General features: G+C 38.0%; 1 protein-coding gene across 5 annotated transcripts in view; it reads left to right on the plus strand.

Annotated features, from left to right (window-relative positions):
- The window catches only part of SGCZ (sarcoglycan zeta), a 2,017,576-nt gene that overhangs the window by 1,392,804 nt on the left and 602,721 nt on the right, over positions 1-22,051 (plus strand). For all 5 annotated transcript variants that reach the window (XM_073608275.1, XM_073608266.1, XM_073608288.1 and 2 more), the window contains one exon: positions 11,530-11,721. In XM_073608275.1, coding sequence (XP_073464376.1) covers positions 11,530-11,721 — 192 coding nt within the window. The remainder of the gene's footprint in view (positions 1-11,529; positions 11,722-22,051) is intronic.

Here is a 22,051-nt window from a genome sequence, read left to right on the forward strand (position 1 = left end):
GTGACATCACTGGTGCATGTGCTCTGATGGAATGGCCCACGGGTGCCATTCCTTCAGAGCCTGTGCCATGAACGGCGACTCCCACGTGCAAGCGCGGGAGTGATGTCATCGCAGCTCCGGCCAATCACATCACGAACCCGGAAGAAGCTCCGCTGCTGTTGTGTGGGGACTGCTGCAACAGCTTTGTTTTAAGGTAAGTATGAGCATAATGAGCTAGTATGCAATACATACTAGCTCATTATGCCTTTGTCTTGCAGGTTTTTTTTGGGGGGGGAGTTATTTTCATAGGTTTACAAGCCTCAAGCTTGCACGTGTTTTTTTTTTTCAAGAAGCTCCCAGCTGTAAAGTGAAAGTGATCCGGGCAGCTATAGAGCACTTTCATAGTGCGGGTGGTGCTGTCCCTTACCCCATCGCCCCCCCCCCTGCATGGTTTCCACAATCCCTAGATCTTTACAGGGGCCTGAGACCACATCAAACCTCTTCAGGATGCTGAATGGGAGGAGACCAAGGAACATCCATTCCTTGATCTCCTCTGCAGTGAATGAAGCTGGAAACAATTATAATTTTGGCACCTTCAGTTTCAGAGCAGTCATTCTCTGGCTGATAAAGCTAGGGAAGCAGCTAACCAAGCAGCTCTTTGTTGTTTAGTTGTTTAGGAAGGCAGGGAAGACAGTGGGGTCTAATAGACCACACTATTCTCCATAAAGAGCACCTGTCACCTGCCCAATAAAGGTAAAAAATAAAATTAAATAAAACATTTAAAAAATATAATTAAAATAAAATGTATTAAAAACAAAAAAAATGTAACCCCAGTTGTCATGAATGCACCCACAAATGTAAAAACACAATCACAGGGTGTGCACGTGTATGTAAATAGCAATTGCACCACACATGTGAAGTTTCACCACAAGCGTCAGAATGAGAGCAATAATTCTAGCACCAAAGCTCACAATTAACTCTAAAATGATGAGTGGTAAAGGCATTTAAAGCATCACATATGGAGATTATTGGGTACCACAGATTTCACGATAACACGGACACATGCAATTTTAAGACTTGACATGCTTGGTATCTTTTTACTTGACAAAATCCTATTTTTTATATTTTAGAAAAAAATGGGTATTATATCATCTTTCTGTGCACTAAAATTCATTGTAAACTAGTTTCTCCTAACAATATGTGTTGGATAAACAGTTGCACAAATATCATACAACATATCAAATTGTATCTACTATCTTAATTCTACATGGCTTCTGCCTTCAGAAAATATACTGTATACTGAAAATAGGTGGCTCAGAGGGTTGAATGTGTCATTGCCATCATCCCTTAGAAGATTAGAAACAAATGTATACCTCAATGTGGGATTTTTAAGGCAATGTAATGAAAAAAAGATTATATTTAAAAAGAATAATTTATTGATACATAGAGAATATATAACACATACAAAATGCTTTTGGTGATTATGCGATTAAAAAGAGAAACCATCAAATAACATGAAATGGACAAGGAGCTAAAGCTCCTATATTGTGATACATGCTGCTACAAGATACAATCACCACCTATGACAGTGCGATGGTGTCAAGTAGCGATATTCCAACGCGTTTCAACTTATAACATCAAAAAAAGTCTTCCTCAGGGAAAGATTGCATCACATTCTAAAGTTTCAAAATATAACAATGTTACATACCATATATATATCACATATATGTCATTCAACGCATACATTCAATAAACACAACTTACAGTACATTTTTCATGTATCTGCAGGAAAAAGTGCATTCCCAATGCTTAAAAGAAAAGGAAGGGTCTCCAACATTTATTGCCCATGCTGTCCCAAATCCTCTACAAGACGACAGGATATATTTTGAGAAAAACACCAATCATAGGCAGCCAAAAAGTGAAGTTTCTAGAAAAACAAAAAGTTTGTTGGTAACGTGTATAAGTCTGGCAGCAGCATAGGCCCCTTAAGCTGTCTAAATGCATCTTGCACTGGGATTCTGCCCAAAAAATCCTCCACAAATGGTATTATACCCCAGATAAATTAGCCTGCATCTTCCCTTACCATTCCATCTTATTTTGAAGGAAATATGGAGCTGTAGGATCTCTGGTTCACATCTGGTGGTTCAGTATGTGCCCAATACTTCAAGATTTTTGGCCAACAGTTGTTCTCCTGATATCCAAGGCTGCCGTAACTGATATTGTATGCCCTCCAGTTGCACGTAGGCATTGATGCACAGCCTCCAAATTTTCACGCCATACTCACTCATCTATTAATTGCAGAAAGACTCTCAATTGCTAGAAATTGTAAACAGATTACCCCACTGAAACTACTTACTTACTAGAAACCTACTTACAGACATCTTAAATGTGTTTTTATCGCTTAAAATGATATTGATTGATACATTCAGGTTGGCCCACATTTCATATTACTGGCTCTATCTATTTATCTATCATATACTTTCTACTTTTTTTTTCTTTTCTGCTTTTTCTTCTCTCCTTCTGTTTCTTATTTCTCTCCCCTTTCTCTCGTTATTACTCCTGTTATTAGCTATAATTGTAAACTTTTTTTTAATTTTACCAATATCGTTTTGCTTTAAGGCAATTGTATTCTAGTTCCCACACTTTATGGTAAATTTGTGGTATGTCAACTTGAAACTAAAAGCCTTTTTTTTCATGACAACATGAGTGTGACAATCTTTAAGGTTTCCAGGGAGTTGTTTATTACCACAAACAGACCCGGACATCAAATAGATCCTTGCGTCTTACTGTCGGACTATATTTTTCACACTTGCAACACTGTCTCAGCAGCAGTGCTGACACAAAGGCCCTAGTCTGGGTAAACCAGCCCTGGCCTGGACACCCATCCATAGGGTGTCCAAATTAATTAGATCCACACAGGTATACTTCTTGACTTCAGAGTCCCCGTATTATCAACAAAACAGCTATTCTTAATTGGAATCCACTTCTAAGCTACCTGTTCCTATTACTAAGGCATCCTTTCACTCACATACATAATATAAATGTTATCACAGCTTAATGAATGAGACTGCATTAAAATAATCTGTGGTTTATACCTGCTTTTTAAAAAAAAAATAAAGATTCCATTCTGCTGCAGTTCCTGATAAAAAATATGCAACAGCTGTGTCACATGTTGTGTATTGTTCATAAGTTTCAGATACGTGCTGTGAAAAAGTATTTGCCCCTTCCTAATTTTTTATTTTTTTGCATATTTCCCACACTCATTCTACATCATCACTACACTCCCGCACTGATTCAGATCATCAAACAAGTTTTAAAATTACACAAAGATAACCTGAGTAAATCAAAGATGCAGTTTTTAAATTATTATTTCATTTATTAAGGGAAAAAAGCTGTTCAACCTGCCTGGCCCTGTGTGAAAAAGTAATTGCCCCCTCCCATGCTGAATCATGAATGAACTGTGATTAACCACAATTTTTTGGCAAGTTAAAGTTAAATTTGAGTTCAATTTCACTTGCCACACCTAGGCCTGATTACTGCCAGACCTGTTGAATCAAAAATCACTTAAATAGAAGCTGTCTGACAAAGTGAAGCATGCTAAAAGATCTTAAAAAGCAACACATCATGCCGTGAAAGAAATTCAAGAACAGATGAGAAACAAAGTCATTGACATGTATCAATCTGGAAAGGATTACAAAGTCATTTCTAAGGCTTTGGGATGCCAGCGAACCATGGTGAGAGTCATTATCCACAAATGCAGAAAACTTGGAACAGTGGTGAACCTTACCGGGAGTGACCGGCCAACCAAAATGACTCCAAGAGCACAACGACGACTTATCCAGGTCATAAAAGAACCCAGAACAACATCTAAAGAACTGCAGGCCTCACTTGGCTCAGGTAGGATCAGTGTTCATGATTCAACAATAAGAAAGAGACTGGGCAAAAATGCATCCATGGAAGAGTTCCAAGGCCAAAGCCACTTGTCAGGAAAGGTTTCACCTGCTGGTGTAGCTGTCAGACCATTGGGCCGCAGTACTGGTGTCCACCAGTGGGTGTCTCCCAGCAGTCTGGAGCCAACATCATCTCCTGCAATCAGGCATCACCTGAGACTGATTGCAGGAGGTGTGTGTGTATATACCCAGCTGATGCTCACACATTTGCCTTGGTATTTTCCTTGAGCCCTGACCTGTATTCCTGAATCCTGTACCCTGTGACTAGGGATGGGATATCTGTTTGAGTCAAACATGAGTTTGAATCGAACATTGGCTATTCACCCGTTAGCCGAACAGTGAACAATTTGGGGTGTTTGCGGCAAATTCGAAAAGCCGCGGAACACCCTTTAAAAGTCTATGGGAGAAATCTAAAGTGCTAATTTTAAAGGTTATTATGCAAGTTATTGTCATAAAAAGTGTTTGGGGACCCGGGTCATGTCTCAAGGGACATGTATCAATGCAAAAAAAAGTTTTAAAAATGGATGTTTTTCGGGAGCAGTGATTTTAATAATGCTTAAAGTGAAACAAGTTAAATATTCCTTTAAATTTCGTACCTGGGGGGTGTCTATAGTATGCCTGTAAAGTAGCACATGTTTGCCGTGTTTGGAACAGTCCAAGAGCAAAATGAAATTTCTAAAGGAAAAAAAGTAATTTAAAAGTACTAGCGCTAGTGCCGGCTATTAATGAATTGTCGGTCCCGACAATACACATAAAAGTGATTGAAAGTCATTGAAAAATTGAAAAAAAAGTGTGGGGATCCCCCAAAATTCCATTACCAGGCCCTTAAGGCCCTTAAGGGGAACTCTGCGCCAAAATTAAAAAAAAAATGGCATGGAGTTCCCCCCAAAATCCACACGAGACCCTTATCCGAGCACGCAACCTGGCAGGCAGCAGGAAAAGAGGGGGGACGAGAGAGCACCCCCCTCCTGAACTGTACCAGGCCACATGCCCTCAACATGGGGAGGATGTCCCCATGTTGATGGGGACAATGGCCTCATCCCCACAACCCTTGCCCGGTGGTTGTGGGGGTCTGTGGGCAGGGGGGCTTAGCGGAATCTGGAAGCCCCCTTTAACAAAGGGGACACCCAGATCCTGCCCCCCATGTGAATTGGTAAAGGGTACATTGTACCCCTACCATTTCACAAAAAGAAAGTGTCAAAATGTTAAAAAACCACAGTAGATGGCTTGGGACAAGTCCTTTATTAAAAATAAAAAAATAAAAAATAAAAAAGAGATTCCAGCAATGTAATAAGCTGATTGATACGCTCAATGCATTTCGTGGTTAGGTGCCACTCATCAGGAGCAAAGGCATAGCATATCTGAAAAAAATGAAAAAAGGTACCAAATAGGATCTAATATTTTGCCCGGATAGTAAAAAAGAATGTAGGGGCAAGGGGAAACAAGATATATATATATCTCCCTGCAATACTTAGTTATGAATTGTTTCAAATAAGCAGTGTTGCAAGTCAGGATCTGTGAGGCAAGTCTGTCCCGGGAGCTGAGGGGATGAACCCAGGTAAGAAGCGAGTGCACCAACACACCCCAGGAGCACCCTCCCAATGCAATAGGCAAGGGTGAAAAAATTCCAAATATGTCTGTAGAGTAAATGATATTGGACCAATGTGTGAACTGTACCAGTATATACATACAGTATTTATGAACTAAAGACCAACACCCAATTATTGTCTGAAAGAGTGAAAAGCGCAGTAGATACAAAGTGAAGGGAATAATATATCACATAAAGAGAAATTAAAGTAAAAAGTGAAAAATCACATGAAAATCATGCAATACTCTAAAGGGGGGAGGGTGAAGAAAAACAAAGAGGTGTGCAGTCTTGGGGATAGAGGAAAACACAGGGATAGTTACTTGGTGACATTGCATAGAGACATGTTCTGAGACATGATGTGCATGTGTGAGGAGAGAAGCCAAAGTGTGAACAAGACTCCCAGTGGGTGTATAAGTAACACCCGACACTCCCTGGGCTCCTCCCATATATAATCATGGATAAGAAATCAGCAGCACCCATTGTTGCCTGGAAAAGTGAAAAGTATAGTGGATACAAAGTGAAAGAAAACATATACCACAAAAGAGAAAAGAGAATGGAAAGGTGAAAAATCACATAAAGATCATGCAGTTTTCCAGAAAGGAGGAAAAATGAGGAAAAACAGAAAGGTGTGCGATAATGGCAATTTCAGATGCGTGCTTGTGTATATACATATGTGAATCCTTCTTATCTGTATGCCATTGCCTTGTATATAGATAAAAACATTAATGTTCAACCATGTATCATATGTTTATGAGGTATGCTTTGTTCATATGTCAATTAAACAATTTTATCATTTCTCCTACCAGTGGTTTTGTGCCTCACTCAAAGTCCCCAAAACCCCTTTCTTATTTCATTCTACAAAGAAGAGTGGGCCAAAATTGCTCCACAGCAATGTGAAAGACTCATTGCCAGTTATTGCAAATTTTTGATTACAGTTATTGCCGCCAAGGGTGGCACAACCAGTTATTAGGTTTAGGGGGCAATAACTTTTTTCACATAAAGCCAGGCAGGTTTGGACAGCTTTTTTGCCTTAATAAATGAAACCATAATTTAAAAACTGCAGTTTGTATTTACTCAGATTATCTTTGTGTTATAATAAAATTTGTTTGATGATCTGAGTCATTTAACCCCCTGGTGGTATTCCGGAGTGTGGCTCGGGGTGGATTTTCAGTACCAAAAGCGGTAACCCCGAGCCACACTTGGGATCGCATTGCAGGATCCAGGTACATGTTACTTACCTTGTCCCCAGGATCCTGCAATGTCTCCCTGCTGTGCGAGCGAGCCATCCTCCACTCGATCTATCACGGAGCCGAGCTCTGTTCCCTGCGAGCGTTGTGACGTGCGGGGATGGAGAACGGCGCCGAATTCAAAAAGTAAAACACACAATACATATACAGTAAACTGTAATCTTACAGATTACATTACTGTATCAATTTATTTCACATCCCTTTTGTCCCTAGTGGTCTGTCCAGTGCCTTGCATGCAGTTTTATATCATAAATACTGTTCTTTCTGCCTGGAAACTGGAGATTGTCCATAGCAGCCAAAACAGTCCCTTTACAACAAAAGTGGTTTTAGACCAGCTAGAAAACAGCAATAATAAATAAGAATCACTTGCAGAATTGACTGATAGTGATTTGTGGGGAAATCTGTCATCAAACACAGAAAGTAATGACAGTGACAATTCTGCAAGTGAGCAAATTTCAGTGTTTTTGATTTGATTACATTATTGAATAATTGTTATTATATTATTATTTGTTATAATTATTTATAGTTATTTATTATATTATAATTTATGATTTCATTTTTCAAACTTTATCATACCCAGGATGTCTACTAGACTCTTGTTTGGACAGATTTAAGTGAGTTAATCCTATGAATTACAGGCCTACACTATAAAACGCCAAATTTCCATGCAAAATAATTGTACCACTTTCAGCATTAAAATCTGAAATAATCATACCACCAGGGAGGTTAAGTGTGACAAATATGCAAATAAAAAAAATCAGAAAGGGGGCAAATATTTTTTCACAGCATTGTAATTCTAAAGATAGAACCTAACTGACTGCTTTTGGTTTGCCACTTCCTATAAAAAAATGATCATGAACTACCCAAGCATATACCATAATTATAACCTAAAGAGTCAGTTCAGTTTTGGTAAATTCTGAAAGGTTAACTAACCTACTTATGTCATATACTGTAAGTCTCAGGGAATCAAGTGCAGGAATCTGTTCAAGAAAGTTGTCATCCTATGACATTTTCCTCAGTAATTACAAGGTAATGTACAAGATGCCAGGGTTACGACCTTAATAGCAGGTATATTTCCCCACTATTTGGGTTGTGATCCCTTTAGGGGGACTATTTGAAGGTATGTTGAGAACTTAGGGGTTCCCACCCATGCAGGGTGAGGGGATCTGGAGTTGTCTGGCTAGAGAGGAGAGGACTGAATGTTGAGCCCTTAGGGTGTGCTATTATCTTGTTTTGTGTCATTGAACCAGAGTATGAACTGTTTTGTGTTCCTTTTTCTGAAGTAAGCTATTTTGTTTTTGGACTTTTTGTATTCTTTTTCATAATTGTATTTTTATTGGTTTTAAAAGAAAAAAATAAACATAAACATGAAACAACATAACAAAGCAACAGCCTCAGTGAAGCAAATATGTAGAAGTTGGTATCCTAGGGCAATACCATAGGATACCAAATATCAGTAAAAGAATGACATAGGTAAAGTCAAATAAAAAGAAATAAGAACATACACAGTAAAATGTGTTAGACAGGGTAGCTTATGGCTTGCAAACATTATAACCGTGATTGAATACAAAAGTGAGATGGCACAACAGAAAATACATTACAAGCATGATACATACACATATAGAGAGTAGACTGATGGAAACAAACCTAATATTTTGTTTAAAGAGACATAATATAGGTTGATGTTAAGGAGTATCCTTTAAGGGAGGAAATTTGCAATAGGTGGACTGGTCCCAAGGGGGCCAGATTTGATCAAAAAGCTCAGTCAGCTTGTGAATAGTAGCCGTCAGGTACTCTAAGCGTCTGATATCAGCAATGATAGATATAAGTTGATCTAGGGTTGGTAGATGAGTGAATCACCAATGGACAGGGACCAGCCACCTAACGGCCATAGGATATGAGTGGATTATTTTTTGGCGTATTTAAGGATACCTTGGTAGACCAAGTAAATAATGCACAGGATCTACAGGGAGGAAGACATCCAAAACATCATAAGTTTTATTTATAAATAACAAACATTGAGGACCTAGCCACTGTGTCCCAGATTTTGGCCCAGTCTTGTAAGGTAATGGTGCATGCCCACTTCATCATATAAAAATGACCTCATGAAGGACCTTATAAATAGAGATCAATTTCAATTGAGAGAGGCCTAAAAGACAAATACTCTCAAAACTGGTTGCACACTCTAAAATTAAGGTGGGTGCCAAGGTGGAGAAATAATGCTAAAATTGTAAATAAGAATAGAACAGGGACTTAAGTATGCTTTTTTTTTACAAATTAAAGTTAGGAAAAAGAGCGTAATTTGTTGGTTACAAGATTAACCAGATGTTTTAGCTGGAAGACAGCGGCTTGAGTCCAGAGATACTTTGAGTTCCTGATAAGCTATCTGGGATGACCGGATTATACAGTATATTAATCAATGGAGAACACTATGGGTTTGATTTATTAAAGCAAGAGAGTGAAAAATCTGGTGCAGCTGTGCATGGTAGCTAATCTACTTCTAACTTCAGCTTGTTCAATTAAGCTTTGGCAAAAAAACATAGCAGCTGATTGGATTCTGTGTAGAGGTGCACTAGATTTTGCACTTGTAACTTGGCTGTAGGGACAGGGACAGGCAATGTTTCAAATAAATAAAGTAAATTTGGGAGTTTTGGTCCATTGTCCAAGCAGTTTACAGATCTCCTGAAACATAAAATTGGCCTGATATAATGTAGAGAATGAGAGGGTAACATGTACAGCTAAGTATTTAAGTGCATTCAAGTACCGGTGATAAAGATAGCTAGATTGTAAAGCAATGGGATGATCAGCAGGTATATTAATAGGTAAGACTTCTGTTTTTGTGGTGTTGAATTTATAACCAGAAAGAGAACTAAATTTGTCCAATATAATGTGTAAATTTGGAAGGGATATATGGAGGTTAGTCGGTGTAAGCAAAATGTCATCAGCAAAGAGTGATACTTTATATTCAGTATGATTCATTGTAATGCCTCAAATTTCTTTATAGGATCTAATAGCAGTTGCCAGGGGTTCCAAACAGAGAACAAATAATATGGGGGCAAGGGAACATCCCTGTTTCATCCCATTATATGAGGGGGCAAGAGGTAATTTAACTTGCCATAGGGGGATAAGTATAGAGCGAACAAAGCTTTAATCAAATGTCCCCAGAAACCCAAGTGTTGCAATAAGGCAAACATGTAGGGCCAGCTTAGCCTGTTAAAAGTTTTTTGAGCATCCAGGCTTAAAAGTAAAGCAGGTTCTTTAGATTTCATCACTACATCAACTAAATTGACAGTGCATCGAGTATTGCCACCCACCCGTCTTGCCAGAACAAACCCAACCTGATCCTTGTGTATAAGGCGTAGTATTTTAGATAATCTGTTAGATTTTGGTAAAATTTTGTGAATGGAATTTAAAAGAGCAATGGGTTGGCAATTGGTTGGAGAATTGACATACTTCCCAGGTTTTATGATAACAGTGATATAAGAATGAAGAAATTGAAACTGGAGGCATTCCCCTTTGACTGTTTGCATTTTTAAATAAGGACTGTCACTTTTTACAAGTGGCTGGTGGTTATCTTGGGCTACCATATGACAGTGGTCACATTTATCCTGTTGGAGGTTGCTTTGCTTTTGTTAAACTATGAAGAATACAATAGGAGGAATGATGGCACACAGAGAACCTCCCAAAAACTTCTAAGCAGGTGGTAGAAGAACTAGGAACTATGGTATTGCCAATGAAATAATCAAGAGAAGCATTCGTTCCTTTCAGAAGGTTAAACAGCCCTTTGAACCTAATGTTTTTTATAACTATGCTATCAAGTTATTAACATTTTTCCATCCCATTTATGAAAGAGTTAATACATATATGAATGTGTCAGTCAATTTTCGCAGAATAAGTACTAAAGGAATTCATTAAGTTCACAGCATGCAATGTATTGTTATCTGCTTGAAAAGCATGAGTAGGTCAATAACGAAGGCCAAAAATAAGTATGGGTCAGTGCAAAATGTAATATGTACAGCCTGTTTGCTTGATGTGCATGATAATGTAGCTAAGTACCACACATTTTAAATATTTTTTTAAGAAACACAGTATTAGAAACAGTAATTAGAATGTGTAAAGAGCAATCTGCTTAGGTTTTATTTTTCCCCACTGCTGGATTGTGAATAATGCTCAAATTATTCTACTCTTAAAGATTACACAAGAAAATTTGGTCATTAACACTTTCACAAACCAGGCACAAGTGTGTGTGTGTGTGTGTGTGTTTTTTTATGCAGTTTACTTTTTAATGACAGAAAAACATTGTAATATTGACTTTTCCATTATTTTTTTGATGTTGATTTACTATAAAAATGCTTTTATTAACCAAAAGTTCAAAGCTGGGAACACACAGATGGAAACTCGGCAGGGTCATTAGGGACAGGTCATATTTTGACCTGTGTGTGGCTCTCCCTGTCCAGCAAAGAGGAGTCACTCAGTAGATTCTGACATTGAAAGAGTCCTGCTGTCAGAATACAATAGCAGAGTGGGGAGGATTCCTCCAGCCACCTCACTTGTATGGATGGGGGAATCCATTAGGTTTTTTTTTTTTTTCAGCCTGCTTTCATTTGCTTTGTAGCACAATGAACGGGAATGTGTCTGTAAAGATGTGCAAAAGAGTCCTACATATTTACAAATTCTTCTTAAAGTTTATAAATTTGTATTAACATGCAAAATAAATTTGTATTGCTGCACAATTGTTAATTTTTCCGTCTTTTCATCTGTTTAGATGACACGAGAACAGTACATTTTGGCCACACAACAAAATAACCTACGGACTGAAAACACTCAATTTTACCCAGTGGGCATTTACGGATGGCGGAAGAGGTGTTTATACTTCTTTGTCCTTTTGCTATTGGTTACCATGATTGTTAACTTAGCAATGACGATATGGATATTGAAAGTAATGAATTTTACAGTGGTAAGTACAATTATTCTTTTTTCAAAAATACTAATGCTTTGTTCATGCTCTTTATATCAGTCATTGGGTATTGTGTGTATGGTCAGACTCTGTATACATAGAATAATCAGACTCATAAACAGTTTTGTTTGCCAAATATGTACAGCATACAAGGAATTTGTCTTTGGTTAAAGGTTTAGAATTTTAACCACTTCAGCTCCGGAAGATTTTAGCCCCTTCATGACCAGGCCATTTTTTTCTATTCAGCACTGTGTTACTTTAACACGCAATTGTGTGGTCATGCAACACTGTACCCAAACAAAACTTATATCATTTTTTTCCCAAAAAATAGAGCTTTCTTTTGGTGATATTTGATCACCACTGGGTTTCTTATTTTTTATTTTATTTTTTTTTATTTTTATTTAGTGCTACATGTTGTGGTAAGAAGAAAACACAATAAGTGTATATTAATTGGTTTGCATGAAAGTTATAGCATCCATAAAAGATGACATATAAACTGGAATTTTTATTTATTTATGTTATACTAGTAATGGCGGTGATCAGTGACCTCTAATGGGACTGCGATAGTGTGGTGGAAATCTGACACTAACTGATGCTGAGGGGGAACTGACTAACTAACACTGACATCTCTAATCATACTAATAAAGTGGTTACTGCTAATAATATACACTGTCAATATACTAATGACACTGGCTGGGAAGGGGCTAACAATGTTTACTGTATATACTGTGTGCTGTTTTACTAAGCAATGTGATGGTTTTTACTCCCTTCTTTGCACAGGGCTCTCTTCTGTCATTCGCTCAGCTGATCAGCGGGTGCCAGCCATAAATCACTGGCCAGGACCCGCTGATCCTCTTGTGCTGTAGCGAATGACAGTACAGCCAGGATGGGCAGGTGGGCGCATGCACACTCACCCTCTATCCGGAAATGCAAATCATGTATATTTATGTGATTCTGCACAGTCGAGCCGTCTGTAGCAATAAAGCTACAGGAGGCAGTTGGCAAGTGGCTAAAATGGCTCTCAGTGTGCGTTGCACATAGATAAACATTCATGCATAAGGGTGCACCCACCCACCCCCTCACACATTTGTAAACATACCCACACCCATTAAAATCACAATACAATATGCAAGTCTTAGGCAGACCATACATTATACAATTTTTTGCATTCAAGCAGCAGGTTAAATGAAAAACATGTGCCGATTCCCCAACCACACATTCGGAATGGATGGGGGAATCACTCCAGCAGCACTCCCTGGCTGCAGAATATAATGATAAGTGTTGCCAGCTATATCCAGAAGCATTGATCAATCAGGAAAAACCCAACAGGATGGTTGTACACAAGTCGATAGAAACATCAACTTGTGTACAACCAACTAGCCCATACATGTAAACATCCCTTGTGACAGTATTAGGTGGTGACAGGTACGCTTTATGGAGGGATAAGGAGTCTAAAAGACCCCTAATCACTCCTTTTCACTTCAAAGTATTCAGATCGCCATTTTCAGCTGTAAAACTGGTCCAATTGGCAGCTGAGTAAACGGGAAGTGACGTCATGACGTCGCTTATGTGTTTACAATCAGGAGACTGGAACAAAGCCTTTTCCAGCTTCGTTCCAGTCTGTCCCTAGCCGCCGGAGGCATCGGATAGTAGATCAGGTCTCCCAGTGGGACGGGAGGCCCAGTTAGAGCAGCGGGGGGGGGACATCCGGTATAACAGCCAAGCAGCTTTTAGCTGCATCGGTTGTTATCCCTGGAAAGCCGATCGCTGGCTCTAAAAAACGGTACCAGGATGATGCCTGCAGCTGTGGGCATCATTCCGGTATAACCCCCGAAAGCCGAGTACACACATCTGCGTACACTCGGTGGCAAGGGGATTTATACTTACCCATTGTGTGTAATGGTTTTGTGCAGAGTGGCCAAGAACCTCCTCTTTTGGGGACCCTGCGGCATTCTCAGCTCTTCTTCTCTGCGTGCCACCATAGGAAGTGGCTTCCTATAGTTATAAAGTAAGGAAAAATCTTGTGTTCAGCTTCAAACCAGATGACTGCTGCAACTCATGCAACCCAGACACTGGGCCAAAAACAAATCTAAATGAAAAAAGGTGCACTGTCTCTTTACATGTATAAACTGGTTAATAGATGCAATAAGTCAAATGTGAAATTACAAATAAGTGCAAAATAAGCAAACAAAGTGCAAATAATCAATAAATGAATAAATAAAATCAAAAATGTATGCAAATTGATAAAACACAATAGCTCTTAATAATAGGAGTCCAACACACAAATCTCCTTATGTAATACAGAGTCTTTGTGCAATTTATGGTGAATAAAGTGTTCAGTGCTGTAAAAATTCTATGTAATGTGTTTCTGTGTTTAAACCTGCTCCTTTGAAAGAAAAAAGGGGGTTGCTTACCAAAAGAAATTGATCCAGAATTACAGAGATTAAACTAGCATAAACTCAAACTCTATGCAAGAAGCTCCCAGTGACAACAAATTCCCAATGGTATGTTTCCTTAGTAGGCTGCAATGGACTGTGAGAACTAGCCCTTTTGGTATCAGAGAATCGATCTCTGCATCAGCCCATATAAGATATATGCAGGGAAAACCTCATAGTGCAATATAACATCTTTATTAAAAAAAGAGAGCTGCACTTACATTTAGGCAGCGTTTCAAAAGCATCAATGTTAACGCCAGCCGTGGTATCTCACAACCTGTATGTGATGACATTATACACACACTCCGTGTTTCCTCAAACTGGCGTCCTCTGGGATTGGAGGTCTGTGTGTAACGTCAGCAGTCATCCATTTAAAGGAACAGGGACACCAGAAATGCTCGGCGAATACATGCAGCCTCTCAGAACAGAGATCACTCATGCAAGGATATAAAAAATAACATTTTATCTTATTCAGCCTTACTAAAGAATGAATAAACTCTGGCAAGAGATAAATAAAAATTATTACTGTATATTAAAAAATTGCAAAATTGTCTATGACCTTAACAGACATAGGGTAGGAATTAAAAAGGGCAATCCTGCATGAAAAAGCTCCCTCTTGTGGCTGTATGCATATACAACAATGTACAAACTAAATATAAATTTCTCAACCATGTTGCATACATTTTATATACAAGTTGCAAAAAATTATGAATATTTAATGCAAATAAAATGCATATATAATGACATATAAACTAGAGAATTCAATGTAATTCCCAAAAATATACATATCAAAAGCAAATTTCAAAAAATACATATAAACATAAAAAATATAAATATATGCAGACCTACAAAACGTGAAAATCATGATATTACAATCCATATATGAATTTTAATAAGATAAAATGACGTCAAAACTTAAACAAAAATCCTAAGGGTAGGTGTGATCTAGAAAGCAAGGGAAGACAATGCACAGGTACTGGTTATGAAAAAGTGTATATATTTGCAGTAATAAATGACATGCTGTTAATGCATTATACACAATTTAAATTAAATTAAACAAGGCAAGTATAAAGGGAGGTTAGTGGTTCTAAAAGTTTAGGCTTAAGAACCACTTTAAGGTTAATTAAATAATATCTTCAAATAATTATCATTTTGGGCTAATGAGTTCATCATACTTTGAAAATTACTTGAATCGCTAAATATTTGAACTTTTAAAGTGCCAAATATGATACTTCTATTTACAAGTATACACTTATTTAACATCTTAATATCTTATTATATGAATAGTCTAAAAAAGTTTATTACATCATATGAATCCTTGTTGAATGGAAGCACATCCACTCTACCACATGCATATATTTCTATGTAGCTATATACAGTATTTGCAAATATATGACTCTGACTTTCTATATAGCTATTTTAATATGTATATTACTATGTACACAATTTATATGCTTTCTGACTGGTTACTTGGACCATTCCTATAGACCCTAAAGGTAAATATGTTTCATTATTAATAACCAAAATTCATAATTAATATTCACGTGTAATCCATATGTTCCCATGTAATCAAATCTCTGTATAGTTCTTTCCCTCTGTATAATGTACCTATAAATCAGATGCTGAGAGACCAAATTGCATCTCAGAGTGTGTGATTAAATTGAATAGATCACAAATCCCCATAGGTTTTTAAACAGGTCTACCAATGCTTCCCATGAAGTGTTCAGATGCATTAAGCTGATTCTTCCAATGCACTCCGATACTAAGAAAAGAACACATATAATGTAGTAAGTTTGTTTCTAGTGTTCCTTTGTACTGTGATGACCTCCTCTTGTGTGCACTCTGGGGTTGCAAGAGAGCAATGTACATGACATGCTCAGCAATCACACTACCAAGACAGTCCATGAGTATAGGGGGAGTCCCAGTGTCAAAAGAAATCTTTAGCTCCACCCTCCTATTGCACCACCTTCACAGCCCAAGATGCAAGCAGTTATGAGGGGAAAGGCACATAGGGGCTCAAAAAGTGTAAATTATAATGATTGGCACCCTCAAAGTCCCCATATTTAGTTATTTTAAGGCATTATAAACCTTTCTAAATGCACCTAGTGTTTTCATCTTGCGATGTGCATTGATCATGCTGTTTGATGGCATAATTTGTTACCCTGTGTGCACAGTCCATAATTGAGTAAATCTTCACATTCCTTTGTCAGAAATTTTTGTTTGTGTTCAAACTTGAGGCATGCTACATGGCACTGCACGGTTAATGCATGACCTTTGTCTGTAGTCTAAGAACTGACACTTCCTGTAAAGAAACAACATATCCCACAATTCCTGGGTCTCAGTCGTATGCTCTTTAGGTGAGAACTACACAGTAATTAGATAGGACACAGGCAGAGCACATAACATAAAGATCACCATGCTGTCTTCCATCACATTAGCACTACCACATTTGTGATGCAACACAATGGAAGCACAGGAAAACACAGGGAATGGACAAGCATATATTGTGACCCAGATCATACATTTGCCTATCCCTTTCATAAATAGGGACAAGCTAGGTGAATAAATACATGGACATATGGCCAGCTATGACACTACCAACTGTAGCCACAACATGTGAGCCCATCATTACAAGGTAAGACAAACAAATGCCACAGGGAATATAACTACACAAAATTATAGATTATTTGCTAGGTTAAATTTTTTTTGCTTTTTTCCAATCTAGTATATTTGCTATTTTTTTTCAGTTTCTAACTTTTATCATTGATGGTTATGTCTATGTTTCCATCCAGTATTTAATTGCATATTATGCTTCATCAATAAACAATTGTTGAACGTAAAGTATCATCACTATACAAGTGAAAGGAAAACTATTTTTTTTTTTATGTGGTACGATTAAGTCCTATATTATATCTACTAAAGTATGTCTGTAAGCCCCATTGCACTGCAATTCAATATTTTAAAGAGAAATTATTTTAAAATGCATTTCTTAGTGCAGAACTAATTCTTTTCAATCAAGCAGTCTGTATGCACTGAAATGTTAAACTTAGTGACTAAAACATCTGTGCATTGAGCTATTTCTTTATAACTTGTTGAAAATTTGAGGCATTAGTTCAGTAACCTGTGAAGTATGTGGCTCAAGTAATTACAGCACTTCAAGCTTAATGACTTCAGTAAAATAACATTTGAAGTGTAATACAAGTAATATCAAAATGCACTCAATTGTGTCTAGATGCTTTATTACAATTATGATTTTGAAATGATTTCTATTATACAATGAAGGTTATAATGTGAAACAAAGTAACACATTAGCATAGAATATCAGGTATTGTTATATGCTGGAAAATTACTATATTTATAATTATGTATACTTATTCTTTTAAGACATCTTCTGTGCTGTGTTTTTATTATCTAAGCTAAGTTTGGTGTTAGTTTTATGTAAAACACAGATTAGCTTACATGAAAGAGCAATACAACTTACAGATGTTTCAGTGGTGGGCCTAAAGAAAAAACAGTGTATGTATACTGAGACTTCAGGTAAAATTAATTGTATTCTCATTATTAGTTTTATTTAAAAATATCTTCCTCTGCTGGCCTGCCACCATTACCATATTTGGCCACCAACGCTGGCCTGCCACTATTGCAACCTCCTGCAACCATTGCTGTTTTGCCAAGATAACCAGTTCCTGCCACCTCTACTGGCTTGACAATATTGTGAGGTAATGTCACCTCTATTGGCCTGCTACCATTAACAGCTCATGCCACGTCTTCTGTCCTGCTCCCATTACCAGCTCTTGCCACCTCTCATGACCTGTCATCATTAACAGCTCCTGCCACCTCTCTTGGCCATCTCCTGCCACCATTTTTAGCTTCTGCCTTCTATACTGGCCTTCTAGCATTACCAGATCCTTCCTCCTTTGCTTGCCTGCCACCAGCTTCAGCCACCTCTCCAGGCCTGCTGCTACTACCTTTACCAGCCTTTGTCACCTCTGCTGGCTTTCCCCAGCAGAATATTGCTTTATTTGGTGTTAAAATATGCTATATTCTGGTTCTGCTTATGCTTTGATGCCAGGTCCGAGCAGATAATTAGTGGTGGTTATTATGGTTCTGAATGCAGAAGGAATGCTTCAGTGAAGAGAAGAACGATTTTTATATCTTGATTATTATATATGATGTGTACACTTTCAACTTGCTTATAACTAGTGGGTGAGCCTTCTATCTTCCCATAGCACTGAGAGTTGAAATCCTGTTATATTTGTTGCCCTGTTATTAGATCATTATATGTGATTTATTTAGTTTTGGGTACATACTACACTATGGAGTTGCTATGTTTTTAATGCTACACTGTGGTGAAGAGAAGGAGAGGAGTTTAAACCATGTTCCATTGATCTGTTTGTGCCTAATGTGAAAGATCTGGGGAAAATCCTGGTTGAAGAAAAAAATCTTCATTATTGGCGCAATTGCACCTTAATTGTATGTATTGTCCTTTTGGGATAGCCTGGGGATGGTGGCAACTATGGGTTGGGGCTATCCCAAAAAGGACAATACATGCAATTAAGGTGCAATTGTGCCAATAATGAAAATGTTTTTCTCCAAGCAGAAATACTTACTGTTAGGTTCCTTGCTACCCATTGGAGACACTAAACAAAGCCCTTGACCACCAGGTGTCTTCAATGGATAGACAATCCCTTCTGGTAACAAACCCAAAAAAAGAATATAAAGGTGAAGTGGCTTTTATATCAGGATTCCACAGACAATACAAACAAGTTGAATCTATTTTTAGAAAATTCTGGCCTATACTTTTAAAAGATAAAGATTTGCAACTTTCAATACCTTCAAAACCTAAATTCATTCATAGGAGGGCTCTAGGATTAAGGAAACTAATAGCTCGGAATGTTCCCGACCCCCCCAAAAAAATTCCACTTTATTGGACGGCTCTGGCTTTCATTTTTGCACCAGATGTAAAGCCTATAGAACAACAAAAAAAAGGCACCTCTAAAAAAAATCTCACATTTTCAGTCACGCGTGACTAAAGAAAAATTTGGGATCAAACCCCTGATTACATGTTATTCAGACCATGTCGCCTACATGTTGGAGTGTGCTTGTTCCCTCCAATATGTGGGTAGAACCACACATCAACTAAGAGTTAGAATAAATGAACATCTTGCCAATATCAAAAAGGTTTTTTAAATCATAGTGTATAAAAACATTTCAAACTTTTTCATAATAGCGATCCCACTCTTTTGACATTTTATGGAATTGATAAAATATCTAAACATTGGAGGGGAACACATATGAAGAGAGCAATCTCACAAATGAGAAAAAGTGGCTGTACAAATTGCGGACTATGCAGCCCTATGGTATGAACATAGAGCTGGATTTGAACTTCTTTTTGTCAAATGACTAATAGTGCTATGTGCCCACCATACTACTGCCCTCTGGTGGATATATGGTGAGCTGGCCAGCTTATCTTCTGCTGCTGCCAGCCTGCCAAGATTCACTCTTCACTACCAGAACTCGCTCTCCACTCCACCCTTTCCACCCACGGACTTCCGGGAGCTGCCTCTTCATGCAAAGGTATCAGCTCAGGCATCGGGAGCATTTGCCTGAGTACAAGTACTCGAGCAATTCCCAAATTACCCAAATTCATTCATTTGGGTACAGTGTTGCATGACCGTGCAATTGTCATTCAAAGTGCGACAGCGCTGAAAACTGAAAATTGGCCTGGGCAGGAAGGGGGTGAAAATGCCCTGTATTGCAGTGGTTAAAGAATATATTCAGTTTGTATCTGATAAACTAGATGTGCATGCCTATTTGTGGGTGACTTTAATAACTATATGGATTCTGCAATAGATAAATACAATATAATAGATAAGCATACTTCATTGGGGCTTACGGCCTTTGCCAGATATGTAGCGGAATTGGGATTGATAGATCTCTGGAAACAGCATAATCCAACAAATAGGCAATTTTCATGCTTTTCTAGTAGCTATAAAATTCTTTCTAGAATAGACTTAGCATTGGGAACATATTCCTTGCTCACATATCTTTGTGATATTAAGTATGAGGCCAGGTGTATCTTAGACCATTCCCCTATAGTGCAATTTTTTTCTTTTAGGACTATTCCAGGATCTACTCTATGGAAGGATAACCCATATTGGTTGTCACTTTTCTTCTCCATCTGAAGGAACTATGACTGAATTAATTACCAGAATATAAACAGAAGCTCAGTCTCACGTCTAATATATTGAGATGCATTGAAAGTGTATCTCCAAGGTCTCCTTATTGCGCAGATATCAAAAATTAAGAAACAATCTAGGCAGTGGGAAAAAACTCTTGCTGATAACATGATGAAGGCCGAATTCCTATATATGACTAATCCAAATGAAGATACTAAAAAAGAATGGCCTCAGCCAACTACATTATGCAGCAGTGGCTAAGAAGAAGGCAGAAAATAAAAGATTCTTCCTACAACAACCACATTTTGAGGAGGGAGAGGGGACAGAACACTTATTGGCAACTATTGTAAAAGCTCAGCAGCCGGTATCATATATAATTGAAATACAATCATCTTCAAATAAGAGGACTGATACAGTGGGGCAAAAACGTATTTAGTCAGCCACCAATTGTGCAAGTTCTCCCACTTAAAAAGATGATAGAGGCCTGTAATTGTCATTGTCATCATAGGTATACCTCAACTATGAGAGACAAAATGTGGAAGCAAATCCAGACAATCACATTGTCTGATTTTTGAAAGAATTTATTTACAAATTATGGTGGAAAATAAGTATTTGGTCACCTACAAACAAGCAAGATTTCTGGCACAATTGGTGGCTGACTAAATACTTTTTTGCCCCACTGTACTACCCCAGAGATATTGGAGATATTCAGGGAATTTTACCAGGCACTATATAAGAGTAGGGTATCTTACCCGGAGGAGTCCCTGAATAGAGTCTTTGATACTATTGATTTACTAAGCATTTCAAATGATGAAAGGGTGGCTTTGGAGGGCCCATTAACATTGGACAAGCTAAGAAATGCAGCACCTAAAAATAAAGCACCAGGACCAAATGGTCTTCCAAGGGAAATATATAGAAAATATGGGGATGTGTTGTTACCGGAATTGCTCGATGTCTTTAATTATGCCATGGAGGAGGGTTCTTTATCCCCCTCTATTACTGAAGCAGTAATTATTGTCTTATTGAAACCCGGTAAGGACCCAAGTAATTCTGACTCATGCCGTCCAATATCTTTGTTAACGTCAGACATCAAGCTGCTGGCAAAGGTACTGGCGATTCGATTATCAAGATGCATTTTAAAATGAATTCATTGTGATCAGTCAGGCTTTATTCCTAATAGATCTACAGTGAATAATATCCAGCGTTTATTTTTAAATCTACAACTCCCAACAAACAACATGGGAAACAGAGCTATACTGTCACCCGATGCGGCTAAAGCATTTGACAGCATAGAGTGGGTCTTTTTGTGGAATTGCTTAAAATGATATGGGTTTGGCCCTAGATTTATTAAATGGATACAACTTTTATATGACTTCCCAAGTGCAAGGATACAGGTGAATGGTTGCGTATCAGCCCCTTTTTCATTGACCAGAGGGACAAGGCAGGGATGTCCCCTGTCCCCGCTTCTTTTTGCTCTGGCTATTGAAACATTGGCTGAGGCTTTTCACTCTTCTACAAATGTTGTGGGATTTCATAGATCTACAGGCAAAGATAAGATAGCACTCTATGCGGATGACACTTTAGTGTTTTGGGGGGATGCAGGGCCATCACTGTCTGCAGTTATGTCCTTAATAGGCTTGTATGGATCCTTTTCAGGATTCAGTATTAATTGGGACAAGTCCGTAATGCTGCTTTTGAACCCTGCATGTTTGGAGC

The sequence above is a fragment of the Aquarana catesbeiana genome, linkage group LG01 (assembly GCF_042186555.1).
Source record: "Aquarana catesbeiana isolate 2022-GZ linkage group LG01, ASM4218655v1, whole genome shotgun sequence".
NCBI classification, from domain to species: Eukaryota; Metazoa; Chordata; class Amphibia; order Anura; family Ranidae; genus Aquarana; species Aquarana catesbeiana.